The following is a 23,258-nucleotide window of genomic DNA, read 5'->3' on the forward strand; positions in this document are numbered from 1 at the left end:
GAGTCTTCCCTCCGGCTCCACCTTCTGAGATGAGCTCACACTTCACAGCCGACTTCAGCTTTTCCCTTTACCCAGGAAGGGATGTAGACATTCATTCTGTTTCTCTTTTGGTTTTTTGAGTCAGAGTCTCACTCTGTCACCCGAGCTAGAGTGCCGTGGCGTCAGCCTCGCTCACAGCAACCTCCAACTCCTGGGCTCCAGCGATCCTCCTGCCTCAGCCTCCTGAGTAGCTGGGACTACAGGCATGCGCCACCATTCCCGGCTCATTTCTTCTATATATTTTTAGTTGTCCAGTGAATTTCTATTTATAGTAGTGACTTGTAGTGGAGACGGGGTCTCGCTCTTGCTCAGGCTGGTCTCGAACTCCTGACCTAGAGCGATCCTCCCGCCTCGGCCTCCCAGAGTGCTGGGATGACAGGCATGCACCACCTCGCCCCGCCATAACTTAATTTTTAAGAGTGACACAACCATGATCAATTAGAAAACACAACATTGGAGTACTGGAAAACAATCCCTCGGCAGCGTCTTCTTGGAAACGCCAACCAGGCTTCCGGAGAAGCCCCGTGCTCTGCACGTTCCAGCACGTTCCAGCACGTTCCAAGCATGTTCCAAGCATGTTCCAGCACGTTCTAGCACGTTCCAAGCATGTTCCAGCACGTTCCAGCATGTCCCAGCATGTTCCAAGTATGTTCCAGCACGTTCCAAGCATGTTCCAGCATGTTCCAGCACGTTCCAAGCATGTTCCAAGCATGTTCCAGCACGTTCTAGCACGTTCCAAGCACGTTCCAGCATGTTCCAGCACGTTCCAGCACGTTCCAGCATGTTCCAGCACGTTCCAGCACGTTCCAAGCACGTTCCAAGCATGTTCCAGCATGTTCCAGCACGTTCCAAGCACGTTCCAAGCATGTTCCAGCACGTTCCAAGCATGTTCCAAGCATGTTCCAGCATGTTCCAGCACGTTCTAGCATGTTCCAGCACGTTCCAAGCATGTTCCAGCACGTTCCAGCATGTTCCAGCATGTTCCAGCACGTTCCAGCATGTTCCAGCACGTTCCAGCACGTTCCAAGCATGTTCCAGCACGTTCCAAGCATGTTCCAGCATGTTCCAGCACGTTCTAGCACGTTCCAAGCATGTTCCAGCACGTTCCAGCATGTTCCAGCATGTTCCAAGCATGTTCCAGCACGTTCCAGCACATTCCAAGTATGTTCCAGCACGTTCCAAGCATGTTCCAAGCATGTTCCAGCATGTTCCAGCACGTTCCAAGCACGTTCCAAGCATGTTCCAAGCACGTTCCAGCATGTTCCAAGCACGTTCCAGCATGTTCCAGCACGTTCCAGGACGTTCCAAGCATGTTCCAGCACGTTCCAAGCATGTTCCAGCATGTTCCAGCATGTTCCAGCACGTTCCAAGCACGTTCCAAGCACGTTCCAAGCATGTTCCAGCACGTTCCAGCACGTTCCAGCATCATCACCTGCGCTCTCATTTCACAGATGGACAAACTGAGGCTGGCACACAGCGAGCCCCCGGCGGGGCTGGACGTGGAGCGGTCTGTGGACGTCAGGGCCTTCCCGCCCAGCAACCCTCCAGGGCACCCCAAGGAGGTCTGGAACCAGGACCGTGACACCCACGTTGCAGTCGGGGAAACTGAGGCTCAGGTCCTTCACGTCCCAACCCAGGTCCCAAGGAGCCAGGTCCGCCTGGTGGCACAGCCCGGGTCTTCCTGCAGGGGAGGTGGACGGAGGTCCGCGGGGGAGCAGGCGCCCCGAGGCGGGGCGGGATCTGGGGGCCCTGGCGGCTCCCGCGTGTTCCGAGCGCTCTGCGCCTTTAAGGTGCGGACGGGGGCGGGGCGATCTGGGCGGGGCTGCCGGCTGACGTCACGGCGGGCCGTCGGGAGGCGGGGCCTGGCGGCGCACTTCCGGCCCCGCGCGCTCCTCCCCTTTAAGGAGCGCTGCAGGGGCGGGGCCGCGGTGACCCCTGCAGGGCGCGGCCCGCGTCCGCCGGCGGAAAAGCGGCTTAAAGGCGACGCGTGGCGCGATGGCGGCGGCCCCGCGGGCGTGCGGGCGGCGCGCGCGGCCGCTCCCGGCGCTGCTGCTGCTGCTGCTGCTGGGGCCCCCGCCGCCGCGGGCCCGGCCGGGCGCCGCCGCCTACTTCCCGGAGGAGCGCTGGAGCCCCGAGTCGCCGCTGCAGGCGCCGCGCGTGCTCGTCGCGCTGCTGGCGCGGAACGCGGCCCACGCGCTGCCCGCCACGCTCGGCGCGCTGGAGCGGCTGCGCCACCCGCGGGAGCGCACGGCGCTGTGGTGAGCCGCCCGCCCGGCCCCCGGTCCCCCCGGTCCAGCCCGGCCCCACGGCCCCCGCCCCGGCCCCGCCCCGCTGGGTCCATGCGCGTCCCCGTCCCGTCCCCACGTCTCGTCCCGTCGGGTCCACGCGCGTCCCCCGTCCCCGTCCCGCTGGGTCCACGCGCGTCCCCCGTCCCCGTCCCGCTGGGTCCACGCGCGTCCCCCCGTCCTGTTCCCTCGTCCCATCGGGTCCCGCGCGTCCCCCCGTCCTGTTCCCTCATCCCGTCGGGTCCACGCGCGTCCCCCGTCCCCGTCCCGCTGGGTCCACGCGCGTCCCCCGTCCCCGTCCCGCTGGGTCCACGCGCGTCCCCCGTCCTGTTCCCCCGGCCCATCGGGTCCCGCGCGTCCCCCGTCCTGTTCCCCCGGCCCATCGGGTCCACGCGCGTCCCCCGTCCTGTTCCCCCGGCCCATCGGGTCCACGCTTGTCCCCCGTCCTGTTCCCCCGGCCCATCGGGTCCACGCTTGTCCCCCGTCCTGTTCCCCCGGCCCATCGGGTCCCGCGCGTCCCCCGTCCTGTTCCCCCGGCCCATCGGGTCCACACGCGTCCCCCGTCCTGTTCCCTCATCCCGTCGGGTCCACGCGCGTCCCCCGTCCTGTTCCCTCATCCCGTCGGGTCCACGCGCGTCCCCCGTCCCCGTCCCGCTGGGTCCACGCGCGTCCCCCGTCCTGTTCCCCCGGCCCATCGGGTCCACGCGCGTCCCCCGTCCTGTTCCCCCGGCCCATCGGGTTCACGCGCGTCCCCCGTCCTGTTCCCCCGGCCCATCGGGTCCACGCGCGTCCCCCGTCCTGTTCCCCCGGCCCATCGGGTCCCGCGCGTCCCCTGTCCTGTTCCCCCGGCCCATCGGGTTCACGCGCGTCCCCCGTCCTGTTCCCTCATCCCGTCGGGTCCACGTGCGTCCCCCGTCCCCGTCCCGCTGGGTTCACGCGCGTCCCCCTGTCCCCCAGTTCCAGCAGATCCAAGTGCGTCCCTCTGTCTCCGTCCTCCCCCCCCCATCCCGATGGGTCCACCCGCGTCCCCCCTGGTTCCAGCGGATCCACGGTCCCTCCGTTCCCATCCCGCCGGGTCCACGTGCATCCCCTGTCCCCGTCCCCTGTCCCAGTGCGTCCACGCGGTTCCCCCACCCGTGGTCCCCTTGTCCGGGCGGGGCCTGCCTGCTGCCACTCCTTTATGGCTGGACAGACCCCTCCATTAAGACAGTGGGACCCAGTCCTGCCCGCACTCCTGGAGGTGCCCGGCGTCTCTGCGCCCTGCGGGGCAGAACCCGAGGGGGACAGACCTGCTGTCCCTTTGCAACACATCCAGGGCCTGGAGCTCCTATGGGGCGTTTGCGGCCAGCCTGGGTGGGGAAGGGGCAGAGCCCTGAACAATGCTCACATTGCTGATTTCTCACTCCCTGCCTCAGTTTCCTCAAATGGGAGGTGGGTGCCTTAGTGCGATTCTCCTTTTGGGTTTGTCTCGGCTTAACCAGCTGGTGGACGTGGGTCTGTGGCCGGCAGGGGCTTGGCTGTCTGTGAGGAGAGCTCGGCTGTTGTTTTTATTGTTGTTACTGCTGTCGTTATTGTCAGCTTAACCGGTCGGGGACAATTAGCTCTGGGCTCCGAGGTCAAGCTGGACTTCCGAATGTCCCTCTTCCCTCCACTCCCGGATTCCCCAGTCTGCAGGATCCAAACACAGGACTGGGCCCGGCGCGGTGGCTCATGCCTGTCATCCCAGCACTCTGGGAGGCCGAGGCGGGAGGATCGCTCCAGGTCAGGAGTTCGAGACCAGCCTGAGCAAGAGCGAGACCCCGTCTCTACTCTATAAAATAGAAATAAATTAGCTGGACAACTAAAAATATATAGAAAAAATTAGCCGGGCGTGGTGGCGCACGCCTGTAGTCCCAGCTACTTGGGAGGGAGGCTGAGGCAGGAGGATTGCTTGAGCCCAGGAGTCTGAGGTTGCTGTGAGCGAGGCTGACGCCACGGCACTCACTCTAGCCCGGGCAACAGAGTGAGACTCTGTCTCAAAAAAAAAACAAAAAAAAAAAGACAAACACAGGACTGGATTTTCCACAGACGTTTGTTGAATGACTGAGCGACCACAGCCCACCCCGAGGTGGTGCTGCTTACAGGAGAGCCTGAAGGAAGGCAGCCTGGGGGTCACGATGCACGAATTTAAGTGACACGTGTCACTTTAAGCTACTGAGCGTGGCCATAGGATCCCAGGGCTCGGTGATAAGACCACCAGTTGCCAATGTGCTTTCCCCAGATTACCTGGATTAATCTCTCCCGCATCCCGGCCAGCTGGCTGCTGCCCTCTACCTCCTGTTACACATGGGGAAACTGAGGCACGGAAGCGGGGAAGAGTCCCGCCGGGGGCCACATAGAGCTGGTGGGAGACCGAGCTGGGCCTCGGAGGAGCCGGAGTTGCCTCGCTGCTGCCTGGCTGTGCCTCGGTCTCCCCAGCCGTGCCGACTGTCCCCCTCTGCGGGCAGGGTGGCCACGGACCACAACGCGGACAACACCTCGGCCGTGCTGCGGGAGTGGCTGGTGGCCGTGAAGGGTCTGTACCATTCCGTGGAGTGGCGGCCGGCGGAGGAGCCCAGGTGAGTGCCGACCGGCCACGCTGCTGCTCCGGGACCCTCCGTGGCTCCCCGCTGCCCCGGGACAGAGCCCCAGGCCCTCAGCCCCGGCCTCCCCAGCCCTGCGGTGCGGCTCTGACCCCGCCCGCCCTCAGCTTCGCGGAGAGGTCACACCCCTCCCGCCGGACCTTTGCCCAGGCCGCTGCCCGCACCCAGAACCCTGTCACCCCCGCTGCCCGGTGCCAGCCCCCCACCCCTGGCTTTGCCTCCAGCACCGCCCTGTGCTCCCAGGCAGGCCCTGCCCCTGCTGCTTGTCTCTGGGCCTTTGCACGAGCCATTTGGCCAGGCGACTAAAAACATAAGAAATGAGCCGGGCGTGGTGGCGCGTGCCTGTAGTCCCAGCTACTGGGGAGGCTGAGGCAGGAGGATCGCTTGAGCCCAGGAGTCTGAGGTTGCTGTGAGCGAGGCTGACGCCATGGCACTCACTCTAGCCTGAGCAGCAGAGTGAGACTCGGTCTCAGGTGTCCCCTGCCAGGGACCCGCTCCCTCCCTCCCAGCCTTCAGATCAGCTTGCACGCCCCCTCCTCCTGGAAGCCCTCTGGGATTACCCCCAGTGTGGCTCAGGCCCCCCCGGGCCCCCCAGTGTCACAGCGGCCCCTCCCTTCCCAGGTCCTACCCGGACGAGGAGGGCCCCAAACACTGGTCCGACTTGCGCTACGAGCACGTCATGAAGCTGCGCCAGGCCGCCCTGAAATCAGCTCGGGACATGTGGGCTGACTACATCCTGGTGAGTTCCCGCGGTCAGGAGGGGTGGGGGGCATCTGGGGTGTCCACAGGGAACACGGAGCAGCGGGGGGGGAGGGGAGGGTGTCCTTACCTCGTTTTGCACAAGGTTAAACTGAGGCACAGAGAGGGGAAGTGAGTTGCTTGGGGTGACGCAGCTAGAGGGTGGGGGAGGGGGAATCATGTGATCCGGGGTCACCTGGGCCCTGAGCGCCACTTCCTTTTTTTTTTTTCTTGGAGACAGAGTCTCACTCTGTTGCCCGGGCTAGAGTGAGTGCCGTGGCGTCAGCCTCGCTCACAGCAACCTCAGACTCCTGGGCTCAAGCGATCCTCCTGCCTCAGCCTCCCGAGTAGCTGGGACTACAGGCATGCGCCACCATGCCCGGCTAATTTTTTTTTATATATATTAGTTAACCAATTAATTTCTTTCTATTTATAGTAGAGACGGGGTCTTGCTCTTGCTCAGGCTGGTCTCCAACCCCTGACCTCGAGCCATCCTCCTCCCTCGGCCTCCCAGAGTGCTGGGATGACAGGCGTGAGCCGCTGCACCCGGCCCTGAGCGTCACTTCTTAGTCGTCAGGGACGAGTAGACTTTAGTGTCCCCAGTCGTCCCCTGTGATCGAACACGCGGCCCATCTCCACTTTTGTCCCCGTTGTGCGTGATGACAGATACTCGGGCCACTTCCCAGCCGCGGGAGGACGGGGCGGGGCGGGGCTGTGGGCTCCACTTCCACTTCCTCCTCCGGGGCTGCCGGTGGCGTCCAGGGGACGGGGCGGTTGGGTCTCAGTGACGCGGGGATCAGTGTCCTGGGTCACAGTCCTCCCCGTGACCTGGGCGTGGCGGAGCCCGGCCCCTCCCCCGGCACACTGGCTGGCGCCGCCCGCCCACCGCGGAGGCGGCCGCAGTGACGCGAGCCCGGCTGACGGTGCCCACCGGCCACTGCCGGCCAGCCCCGCGTGCGCCCGGGGACCCGCACAGGCCTCGCCGCCTGCTCAGTGTCCCTTGAAAGGTGGACGGGACCAGAAAAGCAACGAAACTGAGCGAGGAGGCCGGGCGCGGTGGCTCACGCCTGTAATCCCAGCACTCTGGGAGGCCGAGGCGGGAGGATTGCTCGAGGTCAGGAGTTCGAGACCAGCCTGAGCAAGAGCGAGACCCTGTCCCTAGTAAAAATAGAAAAATTAGCCGGGCACGGTGGCGCATACCTGTAGTCCCAGGTACTCGGGAGGCTGAGGCAGGAGGATCGCTTGAGCCCAGGAGTCTGAAGTTGCTGTGAGCGAGGCTGACGCCACGGCGCTCACTCTAGCCTGGGCAAGCGGATCCCAGAGGCGGCCGGGCGAGGACGCAAGTATAGAGGGACAAGGGACCCTGCGTCCGTGTCCCGGGGCTTCCTGGAATAAAGAGCCGCAAACGCGGAGGCTCACAGCGGGGCAGATTTGGTGGAGGCTGGAGTCAGCCTCCAGCATGGCCGTCCCCCGCTTGCCCCGGCGTCCAGTGGCAGCTGGCGGTCCTCGGCTGGTGGACACGCACTCCTGTCTGTGCCCCTGCGGTCACCCGCCGTGTCCCGGGTCTCTTCTGGGCTCCTCACCAGGACGCCAGGCGGGGATTTGGGGCCGCGCTGGCCCGCTGGCCTCGCCTGCCCCTCACGGCGCCCCAGCCGCGGCGGCACAGCCCCCGTTTCCGAGTGGGGTCCTGTTCACGGACGCAGGGGCTCAGCCTCCGCGTGTATTTTTGGAGTCCGTGGGGGGCTGGCAGGCAACTGGACCGAGCAGAGCCCCGAAAGAGCGAGCGGCCGGCCTGGGGGTGCGGACGGCGGCGGGGCGGGAGCCGAGCGCAAGGCGAGGGATGGCGCAGGGGATGGGGAGAGCCAGCGTCGCGCTGGGTGCCGGGTGGCCCCGGCTGCGCAGGCCATTTGGCTTCTGCTTGGAGGGTCCTGGGGAGCCATGGTGGGCGTGTGAGCAGCGGAGGGCTGTGTTCCGATTTAAGACTTTTTTTTTTTGAGACGGAGTCTCGCTCCGTTTCCCAGGCTAGAGTGAGTGCCGTGGCGTCAGCCTCGCTCACAGCAACCTCAGACTCCTGGGCTCAAGCAATCCTCCTGCCTCAGCCTCCCGAGTAGCTGGGACCACAGGCATGCGCCACCATGCCCGGCTAATTTGTTTTATATATGTTAGTTGGCCAATTAATTTCTTTCTATTTTTAGTAGAGACGGGGTCTCGCTCTTGCTCAGGCTGGTCTCGAACTCCTGACCTCGAGCAATCCTCCCGCCTCGGCCTCCCAGAGTGCTGGGATGACAGGCGTGAGCCACCGCGCCCGGCCCTGATTTAAGATTTTCCGAGCCCCCGCGGCTGCTGTGGGGAGCGAGAGCCCGGGCTCTGGCAGGAGCCGGCCTGGAGGCGGCGGGCCGGGCCGAGGCCGACATGGGGCAGGGGCCGACATGGGGCAGGGGCCGACATGGGGCAGGGGCCGTGGAGGGGGTTCTAGTTACCTCGTAAAGCCAGGGACAGGCCCCGCCTGGGGACTGGGTATGGATTTTACGAGGAAGCAGACGCTTAGGCAGGGAGGGGACGGCTTCCTGGTGGGGGCCTCAGAACCAGCAAGGCACGGAGGCGGACCTGGAACCTTCCGGAACCTCCCGGCACAGAGCTGCCTTGTCCTGCTCACCTGGATTCTGCTTTTGCGGTTTGCGGTTGGCTGTTTTTCACCTTTTTTGCCCCCTCGGCAAAGCTGGGTGGAACTCAAATGTGTTGGGTCAAAACCGAAAGCAGCTTTTGACACAAAAGTTACGTCTTTGTAATTGGAGATGTTGGAAGTTCGTGTTGGGATGGGAAATTGTCTGTCTGATGTTTTAAGACATTTTTTTGTTAGAAGGGTCCCTTTTTCCCTCTGTTTTTATAAAAGCCGTGCATGTTACTTGGAGGAGAAAATATAAGACAGACGATATATAAAGCTTAAGAAAGAAAAAAAAAAGCCAAATTTTAGTGTTGCCCCCAGAGAGATCTACTTTTCTGCCTGGTTTTTGTTAGTTTCGGTAAAAGTTTTTAAAATTCATAGAACATAAAATTAACTGTTTTAGAGTATACAGTTACAGGCCGGGCGCGGAGGCTCACGCCTGTCATCCCAGTACTCTGGGAGGCCGAGGCGGGAGGATCGCTCGAGGTCAGGAGTTCGAGACCAGCCTGAGCAAGAGCGAGACCCGTCTCTACTATAAATAGAAAGAAATTAATTGGCCAACTAATATATATAAAACAAATTAGCCGGGCATGGTGGCACGTGCCTGTAGTCCCAGCTACTCGGGAGGCTGAGGCAGGAGGATCGCTTGAGCCCAGGAGTTTGAGGTTGCTGTGAGTGAGGCTGACGCCACGGCACTCACTCTAGCCTGGGCAACAGAGCGAGACTCTGTCTTGGAAAAAAAAAAGGCCACTCCTGGCCGGGGTGACCCCTGCCCTCCTCATTGGTCAGCGCTGCCCTCGCCCGTCTCTCGGGCTCTCGCACGTGGGGCGTCGCGGGGTCCCCGCGGTCCTGTGCGCGTCCCGCCAGCGCCGTGTGCGCCCGCGACTCCTTCGCGGGCCCGCCCGACCCGTGGCGGCGCAGGGCGTCTCTTGGCTTGCGTGGTGCGCGGCCGGTTCTCAAGGTTGGGCGCTGGGGGCTGGGGGCTGGGCGCTGGGGGCTGGGCGCTGGGGGCTGGGGGCTGGGCGCTGGGGGCTGGGGCCTGGGGGCTGGGCGCTGGGGGCTGGGCGCTGGGGGCTGGGCGCTGGGGGCTGGGGGTGGGCGCTGGGGCCTGGGGGCTGGGCGCTGGGGCCTGGGGGCTGGGGGCTGGGCGCTGGGGGCTGGGGCCTGGGGGCTGGGCGCTGGGGGCTGGGGGCGGGGCGCTGGGGGCTGGGGCCTGGGGGCTGGGGGCTGGGCGCTGGGGGCTGGGGCCTGGGGGCTGGGGGCTGGGCGCTGGGGGCTGGGCGCTGGGGGCGGGCGCTGGGGGCTGGGGCTGGGCGCTGGGCGCTGGGGGCTGGGGGCCGGGCGCTGGGGGCTGGGGGCGGGGCGCTGGGGGCTGGGGCCTGGGGGCTGGGGGCTGGGCGCTGGGGGCTGGGGCCTGGGGCCTGGGGGCTGGGCGCTGGGGGCGGGCGCTGGGGGCTGGGGCTGGGCCCTGGGCGCTGGGGGCTGGGGGCCGGGCGCTGGGGGCTGGGCGCTGGGGGCTGGGCGCTGGGGGCGGGCGCTGGGGGCTGGGGCTGGGCGCTGGGCGCTGGGGGCTGGGGGCCGGGCGCTGGGGGCTGGGGGCGGGCGCTGGGGGCTGGGGGCTGGGGCCTGGGCGCTGGGCGCTGGGGGCGGGCGCCCGCCTCTCCAGGGGGCCCCCGTCCCCACCCGCCGCGGCCCTGACGTCGCCCCGCTGCGCAATTCGCAGTTCGTGGACGCCGACAACCTGATCCTGAACCCCGACACGCTGAGCCTGCTCATCGCGGAGAACAGGACGGTGGTGGCGCCCATGCTGGACTCGCGGGCCGCCTACTCCAACTTCTGGTGCGGAATGACCTCCCAGGTAGGGCCGGGCCCGCCTGAGTCTGGCTTACCGTCCCACGCCCCCCGTGGTGAGCGTTTTGTAAACGCCACCATGGTAAGCCCTAACCTTTAAACCTGACGAAGGGAGGGAGGCAGAGGCTGCGACTGTCCCCCTGCCCCCATTCCGGGGTGGAAACAAACACGGAGAAGTGACCTGCCTAAACGCACACAGCTAGGAAGCGGTGGTGTCAGAGATGGGGCTTCAGGCATGGCTTGATCCAGGCGTTCAGGCAGCTGTCTCGTTCTCCGTGGGTCGGGTGGCTTCCTTATCAGACTGCCCGGGAACAATCCCATGGGCATGCGGCCAAAGTCTGCTCTGACCGGGCCATGCCAGGGTCACTGAAGCCAGGGAAACACAAGGCTCCGATTGGCCACGCCCGGTCACAAGTCCCACCCCAGGGCTGGGGCTGGGGTTCCAGGCAAAGTGGGGGGGGGCAGAGAAGAGCCGGGTGCTGGAGCAGGGGCCGTGGCCAGGGGCAGGGGGACTGGGTGGCTGGAGCCGGGACAGTGACCCTGCCGCCTCCTAGTGTTTTTGCTTCAAATTGAGGTGAAATTCACATAACAACAAAACTCAGCATTTTAAAATTGGACAGCGGAGCGGTTTGTGTTCTTAACACCCGTCGTAGAAATTCAAAGGCTACACTCACAGTTCCTATCTGTAAACGGTACAGAGAAAAGAGATGCCAACTCCAGATTGTTCCAGAAGCTTTTTTTTTTTTTGAGACAGACTCTCGCTTTGTTGCCCAGGCTAGAGTGAGTGCCGTGGCGTCAGCCTCGCTCACAGCAACCTCAGACTCCTGGGCTCAAGCGAGCCTCCTGCCTCAGCCTCCCGAGTAGCTGGGACTACAGGCATGCGCCACCATGCCTGGCTAATTTTTTCTATATATATTAGTTGGCCAATTAATTTCTTTCTATTTATAGTAGAGACGGGGGTCTCGCTCTTGCTCAGGCTGGTCTCGAACTCCTGACCTGGAGCGATCCTCCTGCCTCGGCCTCCCAGAGAGCCGGGATGACAGGCGTGAGCCTCCACGCCCGGCCCCAGAAGCTTTGGAAACTTCTCTTCCTGAGATCCCACCCGCCCCCATTCCTTGAAATCACACATCTGACGTTTAACCGCTGGGCAAATCCCAGGGTCTCAAATGCCGGGTCCCTTCTGGCCTTCGGCCTTCCCCTTCCTGCCTGGCGAGGCCCCTCCCGCCCGCCCGTCAGCCGGGCTTGGGGGCGGAGCCCGGCCTGGGGACCCGCACCCAGGCCCTCTCTGATTGGCCGTCGCGTCCCCTCCCCGCCCCAGAGCCGATTTCCGTCGGGTTGAGGCCGGCCTCCAGCCTCGCCCCTGGGGGGACCCGAGCAGAACCCCGCCACCCGCTCCCCGCAGGGCTACTACCGGCGCACCCCCGCCTACATCCCCATCCGCAAGCGGGAGCGCCGCGGCTGCTTCGCCGTGCCCATGGTGCACTCGACCTTCCTCGTCGACCTGCGCAAGGCGGCCTCGCGGAGCCTGGCCTTCTACCCGCCCCACCCCGACTACACCTGGCCCTTCGACGACATCATCGTCTTCGCCTTCTCCTGCAAGCAAGCAGGTGCGTGCGCCGCGGGCTTTGCCCTCGCGGGGCTGTCCGGCTCCAAATAGAGCACATAGGAGATTCGCACAACTGGAACTGCAGGGTGCAGGGCCGCCTTCAGGTGCGGCTGGATCCAGGTGTTCAGACTACGTCCCCAAGATCCCAGTCTGTCTCCAGCCCTGACTTCGCTCCCCAGCTCTTTTTTTTTTTTTTTTGAGACAGAGTCTCACTCTGTTGCCCAGGCTAGAGTGAGTGCCGAGGCGTCAGCCTCGCTCACAGCAACCTCAGACTCCTGGGCTCAAGCAATCCTCCTGCCTCAGCCTCCCGAGTAGCTGGGACTACAGGCATGCACCACCATGCCCGGCTGATTTATATGTATATATATTTTTAGTTGGCCAATTAATTTCTTTCTATTTATAGTAGAGGCGGGGTCTCACTCTTGCTCAGGCTGGTCTCGAACTCCTGACCTGGAGTGATCCTCCCACCTCGGCCTCCCAGAGTGCCGGGATTACAGGCGTGAGCCACCATGCCTGGCCTCTTTTTGGAGACAGAGTCTCACTCTGTTGCCCAGGCTAGAGTGAGTGCCCTGGCGTCAGCCTCGCTCACAGCAACCTCAACCCTCTGGGCTCAAGCAATCCTCCTGCCTCAGCCTCCCAAGTAGCTGGGACTACAGGCATGTGCCACCATGCCCGGCTAATTTTTTCTATATATTTTTAGTTGGCCAATTAATTTCTTTCTATTTATGGTAGAGACGGGGTCTCGCTCTTGCTCAGGCTGGTTTTGAGCTCCTGACCTCGAGCGATCCTCCCCCTCGGCCTCCCAGAGCACTGGGGTCGCAGGCGGGAGCGCCCGCGGGCCGCCCCCGTTTCTGACGGCGCTCTCCCGCGCAGAGGTGCAGATGCACGTGTGCAACAAGGAGGTGTACGGCTTCCTGCCGGTGCCGCTGCGCTCCCACAGCGGCCTCCAGGACGAGGCTGAGAGCTTCATGCACGTGCAGCTGGAGGTCATGGGTAAGTCTGGCGCTCGCTGCCCGGGAGGGGCCGGGCCGCCTCCCTTTTGCAGCCGCCCAGCATCTATCAGTGAGCACTCATCGAGCGCCTGCCGGGTGCCGTCCCCGTGGCGGGCGCCGGGTTCGAGGGCGTGCACGGGGGATGCGGGTGGGTGGCCGTCCCCGCTCCCAGTGAGCTGGTTTGTGGGCAGCTGGACACAGCGTGCTCAGGGCCGTCAGGGAGGGCTTCCTGGAGGAGGTGGCGTCATGGAGCAGGAGGGCGAGCTCACGGGAAAGAGGGCTGCAGCTGGAGGCAGTGGCCCGGGCAAAGGCCGGGAGGCCGGAGGGAGGGGACGGGAGCTTTGGGAACAGGCGAGGTGCGCGGGCTCGAGGCCAGGCCAGGCTGGGGGCCTCAGAGGCCGAGGGTGTGTCCGCGTCTCAGCCGCGTCAGGACAGCGGCTCCTCTCTGCTCCCGCCGGTCCCCACGCCGCAAGTGGCACTCGACACTTCGACCTTCCACGACACTTTGAACTTCCACGACACTTTGACCTTCCACGACACTTCCCTTTTGTCACTGCAAGAAATTCCTTTATTGTTTCATTTTTATTTTTTGGAGACAGAGTCTCACTCTGTTGCCCAGGCTACAGTGAGTGCCGTGGCGTCAGCCTCGCTCACAGCAACCTCAGACTCCTGGGCTCAAGCGATCCTCCTGCCTCAGCCTCCCGAGTAGCTGGGACCACAGGCATGCACCACCATGCCCGGCTAATTTTTTTTTATATATATATTAGTTGGCCAGTTAATTTCTATTTATAATACAGATGGGGTCTGGCTCTTGCTCAGGCTGGTCTCCAACTCCTGACCTCGAGCGATCCTCCTGTCTTGGTCTCCCAGAGTGCTGGGGTCACAGGTGTGAGCCACCACGCCCGGCCTAAGAAATTTCTTTAAAGACAGGAAATTCTGCAGTATTTTTTTTTTTTTTACCATAGTTGCAAGCCTGGGTCTTCGAGATACATAAAAAAATAAATATGTAAACTATGAAAGCAGCCACAGTCCCTATTGGGGACCCCAGAGATGAGGTCCTTTGGGGGGGGGGCGGGCTCCTGTCCCCGTTGAGCCTTGTCCTGTGCTGGACACACAAATTGCTACCCACAGCAGGACCGTCCCCTCCACTGCCCGGAGGGGGACTGGCTGAGGGAGGGGTGAGGCTTCTGCCTTGAGGACTCAGTTTCCCCAGCCTGACCTGGTTGTGGAATGTTCTGTCTGTGGCTCCCCCTGGTGGCTGAAGGCGGGACGGCACCCTGCCCTCAAGACACCTGGAGGGAAACAGTCGCCGTGGCGGCCGGGTGCAGCACCTGAGTGTCTGTCCCTGGCACATGGCCCGGCCCACCCGGCTGCAGTAAGGGGAGGCGGGTCTCTGCTCGCCACCAGCTGCCATCGAAAGCCAGCCCCTGAGCAGCGTGCCTGCGGCTGACGTGCCTTTCCCAGTTTGTTTATTTTATTTTATTTTATTTTTGAGACAAAATCTCACTCTGTTACCCAGGCTAGAGTGAGTGCCGTGGCGTCAGCCTCGCTCACGGCAACCTCAGACTCCTGGGCTCAAGCGATCCTCCTGCCTCAGCCTCCCGAGTAGCTGGGACTACAGGCATGCGCCTCCACGCCCGGCTCATTTTTTTCTATATATATTAGTTGGCCAGTTAATTTCTTTCTATTTTTAGTAGAGACGGGGTCTCGCTCTTGCTCAGGCTGGTTTTGAACTCCTGAGCTTGAGCAATCCGCCCGCCTCGGCCTCCCAGAGTGCTGGGATGACAGGCGTGAGCCGCCGCGCCTGTCCGCTTTTCCCAGTTTAAAGCCTCACGCACGTGTCTGGTGTTATCTGTGGTAGGGAGAACAATCGATGTTAAAAACTCGAACAGAACAGGGACGTGAATGTTTCCCTGATCCCGAGGGCGAGGGTGAACCACACACAACAGACGGCTAGAAGGTCCGGGGGGTTCAGATGTGTGTGCAGATACTTCCTGTGTCCTGCACGGAGCTCACATTTTCTCCCCATGTGTGGGTACCTGCACCGTGCTGTGTGTTCGAAAATCTTTTGTGGAGCCGGGCGTGGTGGCGTGCGCCTATGGTCCCAGCTACTCAGGAGGCTGAGCGGGGAGGATGGCTTGAGGCCAGGAGTCTGAGACCAGCCTGGGCAACATAGTGAGACCCCATCTCTAAAAAAAAAAAAACAAACAACTTAAAAATGAGCCAGGCCTGGTGGCGCGTGCCTGGAGTCCCAGCTACTTGGGAGACTGAGTTGGGAGGCTCGCTTGAGGCCAGGAGTTCGAGGCTACAGTGAGCTGATTATACCATGGCACTCTAGCCTGGGCCACAGAGTGAGACCCTGTCTCAGAAGAAAGGAAGGAAGGAAGGAAGGAAGGAAGAAAGAAAGGAAGGAAAGAAAGGAAGGAAGGAAAGGAAAGGAAACGAAAAAAAAGGAAAGGACAGGAGAAAAGAAAAGCAAAGAAAGAAGAGAAAAGGATCCTTTGTACGATGAGATTTGGGCAAGACGCACAGTACGATGGCCGCCCCCGGCGGGTGGGAAACGCGACAGCTCGCTCCTTGCCCACGTGACGGGGGCATCTGTCAGCTGGCGGCCGTGGCCCGCGGTGCCGGCGCGTCCCCGCCTCCCACCTCCCCCAGGCCCCACGCCCTGCCCGCCCGCCGTCCGCGTGCGCCGCGCAGTTGGCGCAGACGCTCCGCCGCGGACGCATCTGCTCTGGGCTGCGTGGCGGGTCGGGCTGACCCGGGGACCGCGTGTCCCCTGGCCAGTGTGCTGAGGGGCGCAGCGGGTGCTCCCCGTTTCCCTGGCGCCGCCTGGGCGTCGCTGTTTGTGCGCCTGGGGAAGGTCCAGACGCGCGGCCCCTGGGTGCACAGTCCGGGGACGGCGGCTCCAAGGCCACCGTCAGTCCTGACACCAGCCGCGTGCTCAGGGGTCCCCAAGAGCACGCCCCACTCCGACGGCTCGCGGAGCTCTCGGGAAGCAGGCGCGGCAGGGCGGGTTGTGGCGTGAGGCGGGCGGCGGGCGGAGGCGCCCGGCCTGCAGCCACCGTCTCCCTGTCGCCCGCGGGCAGCGCCGCTTTTCCCGGCGATGACGTGTGACCACCCCGTGCAGAGGCTGCTGCCAGCCGACCGGCCGCGCCCCGATTGTCCCGGGGTCGGTCCCGTGGGCGCGTCCTGCCCGACGTCCCCGCCTTCAGCGTCTGGGCTCGGAACCTGGGTCCTCGGATCCCAGAGCCCTGCCCGCAGTGCTGAGTGACGCAGGCAGGTGACCACCGGGGACGAAAGACACCCCAAGACACAGTGGCCCCGGGCGCTGTGCGCGGCCGGCGAGCTCACCCCTGGCCTTTGCTCCTGCTGGGGCGGGCGCGGGGCTCGCCGGGCTCTCTCGGGCCAGCCTGGCCGCAGCCGGAGCCCCACCTTCCCGCGAGCCCGACGCCCACCGCGGGTCCCTCCTTCCTCGCGCGGGGCCGCGGGCGACAGCGTGACGTTGGAGACGCTCACTTGACGCGCTGCGAGGTCCCGCGGCCGCTGTGGCAGGGCCACAGACCCGGTGGCTCAAAGCAGCCAAGCCTTGCTTTCGGGGTTCCAGAGGCCCTCAGTGTGAAGTGAGGGGGTTGGCCGGGCGGCCCGTCCCCGGGGAGGCCCCGCCCTTGCGGCTCTGTCTCCCGCGTTCCCGGCGACTCTAGCGGACGCGTCCGCCCGTCCCGGGCGCTTTCCCGGTGTGCGCGTCTCTGTCCAAGTTTCTTTCTTTTTTTTTGTTTGCTTTTTTGTTTTCATTTGAGACAGAGTCTCACTCTGTTGCCCAGGCTAGAGTGAGTGCAGTGGCGTCAGCCTCGCTCACAGCAGCCTCCAACTCCTGGGCTCAAGGGATCCTCCTGCCTCAGCCTCCCGAGTAGCTGGGACCACAGGCATGCGCCACCATGCCCGGGTCATTTTTTCTATATATTTTTAGTTGTCCAGCTAATTTCTTTCTATTTATAGTAGAGATGGGCTCTTGCTCTTGCTCAGGCTGGTCTCCAACTCCCGACCTCGAGCGATCCTCCCGCCTCGGCCTCCCAGAGTGCTGGGATGACAGGCGTGAGCCACCGCGTCGGCCCAGGTTTCCTTTTTTTTTTTTTTTTTTGAGACAGAATCTCGCTTTCTTGCCTAGGCTAGAGTGAGTGCCGTGGCGTCAGCCTAGCTCACAGCAACCTCAAACTCCTGGGCTCAAGCGATCCTCCTGCCTCAGCCTCCCGAGTAGCTGGGACTACAGGCACAAGCCACCATGCCCGGCTGATTTATATATATATATATATTAGTTGGCCAATTAATTTCTTTCTATTTTTATGGTAGAGACGGGGTCTCGCTCAGGCTGGTTTTGAACTGACCTTGAGCAATCCGCCCGCCTCGGCCTCCCAGAGTGCTGGGATGACAGGCGTGAGCCACCGCGCCGGCCCAGGTTTCCTTTTGAATAGACTCCAGCCAGGCGATTCAGGGCCCCCCTTAATGACCTCATTTAGACTTGTCACCCAGCCTGGAGGACAGTGGTGGGTGGGCTCACAGCTCACCGCAGCCTCAGTCCTCCTGCCTCGGCCTCCCGAGTAGCTGGGACTACAGGCACGTGCCACCACGCCTGGCTGATTTTTTTGAACATTTTTTTTGTGAGACCACCATGTTGCACCAGGCTGGTCTCAAACTCCTGGCCTCAAGTGATCCTCCCACCTCAGCCTCCAGAGTGCTGGGATTACAGGCGTGAGCCACTGCTCCCCCGCCTGTTGGCCCAAATTTTATAGACGAGGGAAGCTGAGGCCCAGCCTGGTCAAGGCTGCACAGCCCGCTGTCGTTGCCGTCTCCACTCTACGAGTGACTACCGGGTGCTTGCTGCCTGTCCCGCGCTGGGGACCCGTCCTGAGCGCACAGACCCGGTGTCCTCCTAAGGGGCTCACGACAGACAGGTGCAGGGCCAGGCGAACAGGACAGCGGGGGCGGGGGCGGCTCTGGCGGTGGAAGCCCCGGCGCGTGGGGCGCAGAGGAGGTGCCCGACTCAGCCTGCCGAGGGGACGTTCGTTCCCTCCCCGCGCATGGCCGCCCAGAACTGAGGGCGAGGAAGGGGACAGGGAGGGCTGTTCCAGGCCGGGACCTGGCGCGTGCAAAGGTCCTGCGGTAGAAATGGGGCCTTTGGGGCGGTGCCCGTGGCCCGAATGCGGTGGGGTTGGGGGCAGAAGCCCGGTTGGACAGGGGCCGGGCCAGGGCTGAGCTGCTCTGCCCCGCAGTGAAGCACCCGCCGGTGGAGCCCTCGCGCTTCGTCTCTGCGCCCACCAAGACGCCGGACAAGATGGGCTTCGATGAGGTGCGCGGGGCCTCCCGGGGCTGGGCGGGGCTGGGGGTCACGGGGCGGGGCTGGGGGTCACGGGGCGGGGCTAGTGGTCACGGGGCGGGGCTGGGGGGCCACGGGGCGGGGCTGGGGGCCACGGGGCGGGGCTGGGGGCGGGGTCGCGGGGCGGCGGGACAGGGGTCCGACCACGCTGGGCCGCAGGTGTTCATGATCAACCTGAAGCGGCGGCAGGACCGGCGGGCGCGCATGCTGCGGGCGCTGCGCGAGCAAGAGATCGAGTGTCTGCTGGTGGAGGCGGTGGATGGCAAGTGAGTCAGAGACCCGGGCGAGGCGGGTCGGCATGCGGGTGTAGACCTCACTGGCGGATGGCGAGTGATTCTGGGGGGGGCGGGGTCTAAGCACAGGTGTGCAGCCCGCTGGTGGGGCGTTGTGGAGGGGAAGCGAATGCGCCCTGGGGAAGGGGCAGGTAGGTCTTTGCGGGTGTAGACCCCCGCTGGTCGGGGCCGTGGGCGGGGAGTCCTGACTCGGGGAGGGGTAGGTTCGCACACCTCTGGTGTGGACGACGGTGGTGGGGGGGCGGCAGAGGGGAAGTCAGTCCGACCCCAGGGGGAGGGAAGGGCAGGTCTGCCCGCGAGTGTAGACCATGTGCTGGGAGGCGGGTGCGCGTGCGGCCGGCGGTGCAGTGTCGGGCAGGAGGGGCCCCGAGGGCCGCGTGGCAGGCAGGGCAGGCTTCCTCGCGCCCTCCGCCCTGCCCTGCAGGGCCATGAACGCCAGCCAGGTGGAGGCGCTGGGCATCCAGATGCTGCCGGGCTACCGGGACCCCTACCACGGCCGGCCGCTCACCAAGGGCGAGCTGGGCTGCTTCCTCAGCCACTACAACATCTGGAAGGAGGTGGGTGCCCAGGGCCGGCCGGCGAGTCACGACGCGGGGTCTCGGGGATGGGGCGCCGAGGGAGGGAATCCCCCTTCCCCCAGCCGGGCTCTGCAGTGCGCGCTGCTGGGGGGTGGGGCCTCCGTTGTGCAGATGGGGAAACTGAGGTTGGGAGGGGGCGGGCCGAGCCCCAGAGGCAGCGTCTGGGGCCAGGGACCCCCGCGCATAGACCCTTCACTCCTGCCTGGCTCCATCTCCACATTTGCCGTGACGGTGTGGCGACCCAGGCCGGCGGGGCGTGCCGGGGGCGCCCCTCACCCAGGGCTCCCAAGGGAGAGGCCTCGAGGGACGAGGGCGTCAGGCCGGAGGTCACACTTGCGCCCGTCGGACGTGAGGCCACATGGGGGTGTCCGGCGGCAGAGTGGCAGGGGCCGGTGGCCCTCCTCCTTGACGCTCGTTCCTCGTGGGTGGCGTTGCGCAGGGGTCAGGGGGGCGCACGGCCTGGCGCCAGGAGGGGAGGGAGCGCGCCCCTGCTTCGCTCCAGGCGGCCCGAGCCTCTAAGCCAGCGCTGGCTTTGGGGACGGGCGGGGCCTGGGTCTCCCGGTGACCTGCAGGGCTCCCCCCGCAGGTGGTGGACCGGGGGCTGCAGAAGGCGCTCGTGTTTGAGGACGACCTGCGCTTCGAGATCTTCTTCAAGAGGCGCTTGATGAACCTCATGCGGGACGTGGAGCGGGAGGGCCTGGACTGGGACCTCATGTGCGTGCGGCCCTGGGCCCCGGCAGGGTGGGGCGTGGCTTGGCTGGGGTGGGGTGGAACTGGGGGCGTGGCCAGAATAGGACCGGCAGACCTGGGGGCGTGATTTGGCTGGGGTGGGTGTGACTGGGGGTGTGGCCAGAACAGGACCAGCAGGCCTGGGGGCGTGGCTTGGCTGGGTGGGTGGGACTGGGGCGTGGCCAGAACGGACCAGCAGTCCTGGGGGCGTGGTTTGCCTGGGTGGGACTGGGGCGTGGTCAGAACAGGACTGGCGGGCCTGGGGCGTGGCTTGGGTGGGGTGGCCCTGGGGGCGTGGCCGGAACCTGGCTTGCTGGCCTGGGGTCGGGGTAATGGACGTGGCCAGCTCTTAGGAAAACAGCCGTAGGTCCCTGGGTCAGGGAGCACCGTGAGGGGTGTGGGCTGGGCCGTGGGAGGGTGACCCGCAAGTCCGGCCCCGCCAGAAGCCGCAGGCTTGGTCAGGGCTTGGAAACTCAGACTGAGGCCTGTGGATGGAGGGGGGGGTGGCTAAGATTTGACCTGGGGGTGAGGGTGTGGTTGATTAGCATGGGGGCGTGGCTTGGGTGGATGGGGATGGGGCGTGGCCAGGGAGCCTGGGTCTTAGCTCATAACGGCTTCAGGCCGGTACAGTGTCTGGGTTTGCGAGTTCCGCGGGGCGCAGGCGTGTGACGGGGCGCAACTCTGCACCCCAGCTACGTGGGCCGGAAGCGGATGCAGGTGGAGCATCCCGAGAAGGCTGTGCCCCGCGTGAGGAACCTGGTGGAGGCTGACTACTCCTACTGGACCCTGGCCTACGTGCTCTCCCTGCAAGGCGCCCGCAAGCTGCTGGCCGCTGGGCCGCTGGCCAAGATGCTGCCGGTGGACGAGTTCCTGCCCGTCATGTTCGACAAGCACCCAGTGTGAGCTGGGGGTGCGGCAGGCGGGCTGGGGGGCGCGTCCCGCCACGTGTCCGTCCTGGGGGCGGGGGTGAGACTTGCGGCCCGTTTGCCCCCACCCTGTCTCCATGCGTCCCCCTCCCCCGCTCTGTCTCCGTGTGTGCCTCCCCCTACTTCTTATTATTTTTTATTTTTTTTTGAGACAGTCTCACTCTGTTGCCCAGGCTAGAGTGAGTGCCGTGGCGTCAGCCTCGCTCACAGCAACCTCCAACTCCTGGCTCAAGCGATCCTCCCGCCTCAGCCTCCCAAGTAGCTGGGACTACAGGCATGCGCCACCACGCCTGGCTAGTTTTTTCTATATATATTAGTTGGCCAATTAATTTCTTTCTACTTATAGTAGAGACGGGGTCTCGCTCTTGCTCAGGCTGGTTTCAAACTCCTGACTTTGAGCTATCTTTCCGCCTCGGCCTCCCAGGGTGCTAGTGTTACAGGCGTGAGCCACCGCGCCCGGCCTGTCCAGCTAATTTCTTTCTATTTTTAGTAGAGACAGGGATCTTGCTCTTGCTCAGGCTGGTCTCGAACTCCTGAGCTCAAATGATCCTCCCACCTCGGCCTCCCAGAGCGCTAGGGTTACAGGCGTGAGCCACCGCGCCCGGCCTCTCCTGCCTGCTCCTCCTGTCTCGGTCTCTTCCCCCGTCCCCTCCCCCGGACCCACCGCCGCCTCTCACCCTGCCCCCACTCCAGGTCCGAGTACAAGGCCCACTTCGCCCTCCGCAACCTGCGAGCCTTCTCCGCGGAGCCCCTGCTCGTGTACCCGACGCACTACACGGGGGACGACGGGTACGTGAGCGACACGGAGACCTCGGTCGTGTGGGACAACGAGCAGGTCAAGACCGACTGGGACCGCGCCAAGTCCCAGAAGATGCGGCGGCAGCAGGCGCTGAGCCGGGAGGCCAAGAACTCGGACGTGCTGCAGTCCCCGCTGGACAGCGCCGCCCGCGACGAGCTCTAGCCAGGCGCCCGGAAAGCCGCCACCGCACCTGCGCACCTGCGCACCCGGGCGGGCCGCGGGGGGCTCCCCACGCAGGCTGGTGCCCCGCCCGCTCTTGCTCAGCAATCGTGCGCACACGGGCAGCATTAATGGAGTGCCTACTGCATGCCAGGAACAGGGCTTGGCACCGGGGGATTGGGCGGGACGAGGCCTCGTCATCCGGGATCACGAGCCCAGCGCTCAGTAAGCACCCACTGTGCGCCGGGTTCCTACAGCGCGACCGCGAAGGAGGCCTGAGCGTTCCCTCCCTCGGTGGACGATTTGGTCGTCGAGCGTTTATTGATCAGATTAAGCGCCAGGCACTAGTCTCGTGCAGGTATTTATTGAGTGCCTACTGTGTGCCGGGCCCTATCCCGGTTCTGGGGGCGTTAAGATAAATAAGACACTTACCTTCATGTATTCAAACACATATTGAGCACCTGCTGTGTGCCTGGCACTTGGGACACAGGTGCATTCTTGATTCGGTGCACTTATTGAGTGCCTGCTGTGTGCACACGGGCGGTGAGCTGGGTGCCGGGGTCGGAGGTAAACAAAGTGCCTTTCACTCTTTCGTTGGTTTCTCCCCCCCCCCCACTCCTCAAGGGCCAGGCGCCGGTGAGTCAGAACGGCGCGGCCGTTGCTCAGTGCGCACTTTTGATCGCCCTACGCGGGGCTGCCTGCCAGGTGCTGGGGCACGGAGATGAACGACATGAGTCTCTCCGAATTTTTTCATGCCACAAGCATTTTATTGAGCGCCTACTGTATGCCAGGCCTCCTGACTCCCAGTTGGGTGGAAGCATGGTCAATTGAATTTTTGTTCCTCCCTGTCCCCCCCCCACCTGAGCTGTGTACAGACCACGCCCCCTGCTGCCCAGGAGGGAGGGCAGCTCCTCCCCCACGGGGGGCAGCCTCGGGTCCCCGCGGCCACAGGCGAGCCCCCCTGGAGGGGGCACAGGAGCGGGGGGGCTGGGTCCCCCTCACCCAGCCTGGGTCCGTTCACTGGACGGCCCTGCCCTGCGTCTCAGGTGTGGTCTCTGCCTGGTCGGTGATGTTCGTCTCTCCGAGTCTTTGGTGGGACCAGGTGTTCGGGGGCCTTGCGGGGACTCAGCCGCCCTGGGGCGCCGCCCGGCCCGGGCAGGCCTTTTCCCAGCGAGCGCCGGGGGACTCACTCCCAGCCTGCGCTGAATGTCACAGCCCTCGGTGCTGCACCGTCGGGGCTACTTGCTTATTTTTGTATTAAACGTTCCTGGTTGGTTTTCACTGAGGTCTGCGGCCTTGCTCACTGCCTCCCACACTCCTCAGCGCCGGCTGCCTGCCAACGGGTGGGAGGGGAGCAGGGTGGACGCCATGGAGAAGCTGGCAGCGGCCCCCGAGCCCAGCCTGCCCCATAAAACTTGCCTGAAATAGCACGGGGGCAGGCCGGGCACGGCGGCTCACGCCTGTCATCCCAGCACTCTGGGAGGCCGAGGCGGGAGGATCGCTCAAGGTCAGGAGTTCTAAACCAGCCTGAGCAAGAGCGAGACCCCGTCTCTACTAAGAATAGAAAGAAATTAATCAGCCAACTAAAAATATATAGAAAAAA

At 64.2% G+C, this 23,258-nt stretch overlaps 1 protein-coding gene across 1 annotated transcript; it reads left to right on the forward strand.

Moving 5' to 3' along the window:
• The first annotated feature begins 1,958 nt into the window (after positions 1-1,958).
• On the forward strand, positions 1,959-22,936 carry COLGALT1 (collagen beta(1-O)galactosyltransferase 1). The gene is made up of 12 exons (XM_020283993.2): positions 1,959-2,297; positions 4,811-4,921; positions 5,567-5,684; positions 10,072-10,206; positions 11,602-11,806; positions 12,679-12,798; positions 18,068-18,144; positions 18,331-18,437; positions 18,889-19,021; positions 19,629-19,756; positions 20,464-20,670; positions 21,391-22,936. The coding sequence occupies exons 1-12, from the start codon at positions 2,035-2,037 to the stop codon at positions 21,656-21,658; spliced, it is 1,872 nt and encodes a 623-aa protein (XP_020139582.2). The 5' UTR covers positions 1,959-2,034; the 3' UTR covers positions 21,659-22,936.
• Positions 22,937-23,258: the final 322 nt, after the last annotated feature.

This window comes from Microcebus murinus, chromosome 4 (assembly GCF_040939455.1).
Source record: "Microcebus murinus isolate Inina chromosome 4, M.murinus_Inina_mat1.0, whole genome shotgun sequence".
NCBI classification, from domain to species: Eukaryota; Metazoa; Chordata; class Mammalia; order Primates; family Cheirogaleidae; genus Microcebus; species Microcebus murinus.

What these genes read in the sequence shown, in the direction of transcription:
- COLGALT1 (XM_020283993.2), top strand. Translation starts at nt 2,035, where the DNA reads ATGGCGGCGGCCCCGCGGGCGTGCGGGCGGCGCGCGCGGCCGCTCCCG. An exon ending in CTTCTCCTGCAAGCAAGCAG is followed by an intron (nt 11,807 to 12,678) that starts GTGCGTGCGCCG and finishes TCTCCCGCGCAG; the next exon opens with AGGTGCAGATGCACGTGTGC. An exon ending in ATGTTCGACAAGCACCCAGT is followed by an intron (nt 20,671 to 21,390) that starts GTGAGCTGGGGG and finishes CCCCCACTCCAG; the next exon opens with GTCCGAGTACAAGGCCCACT.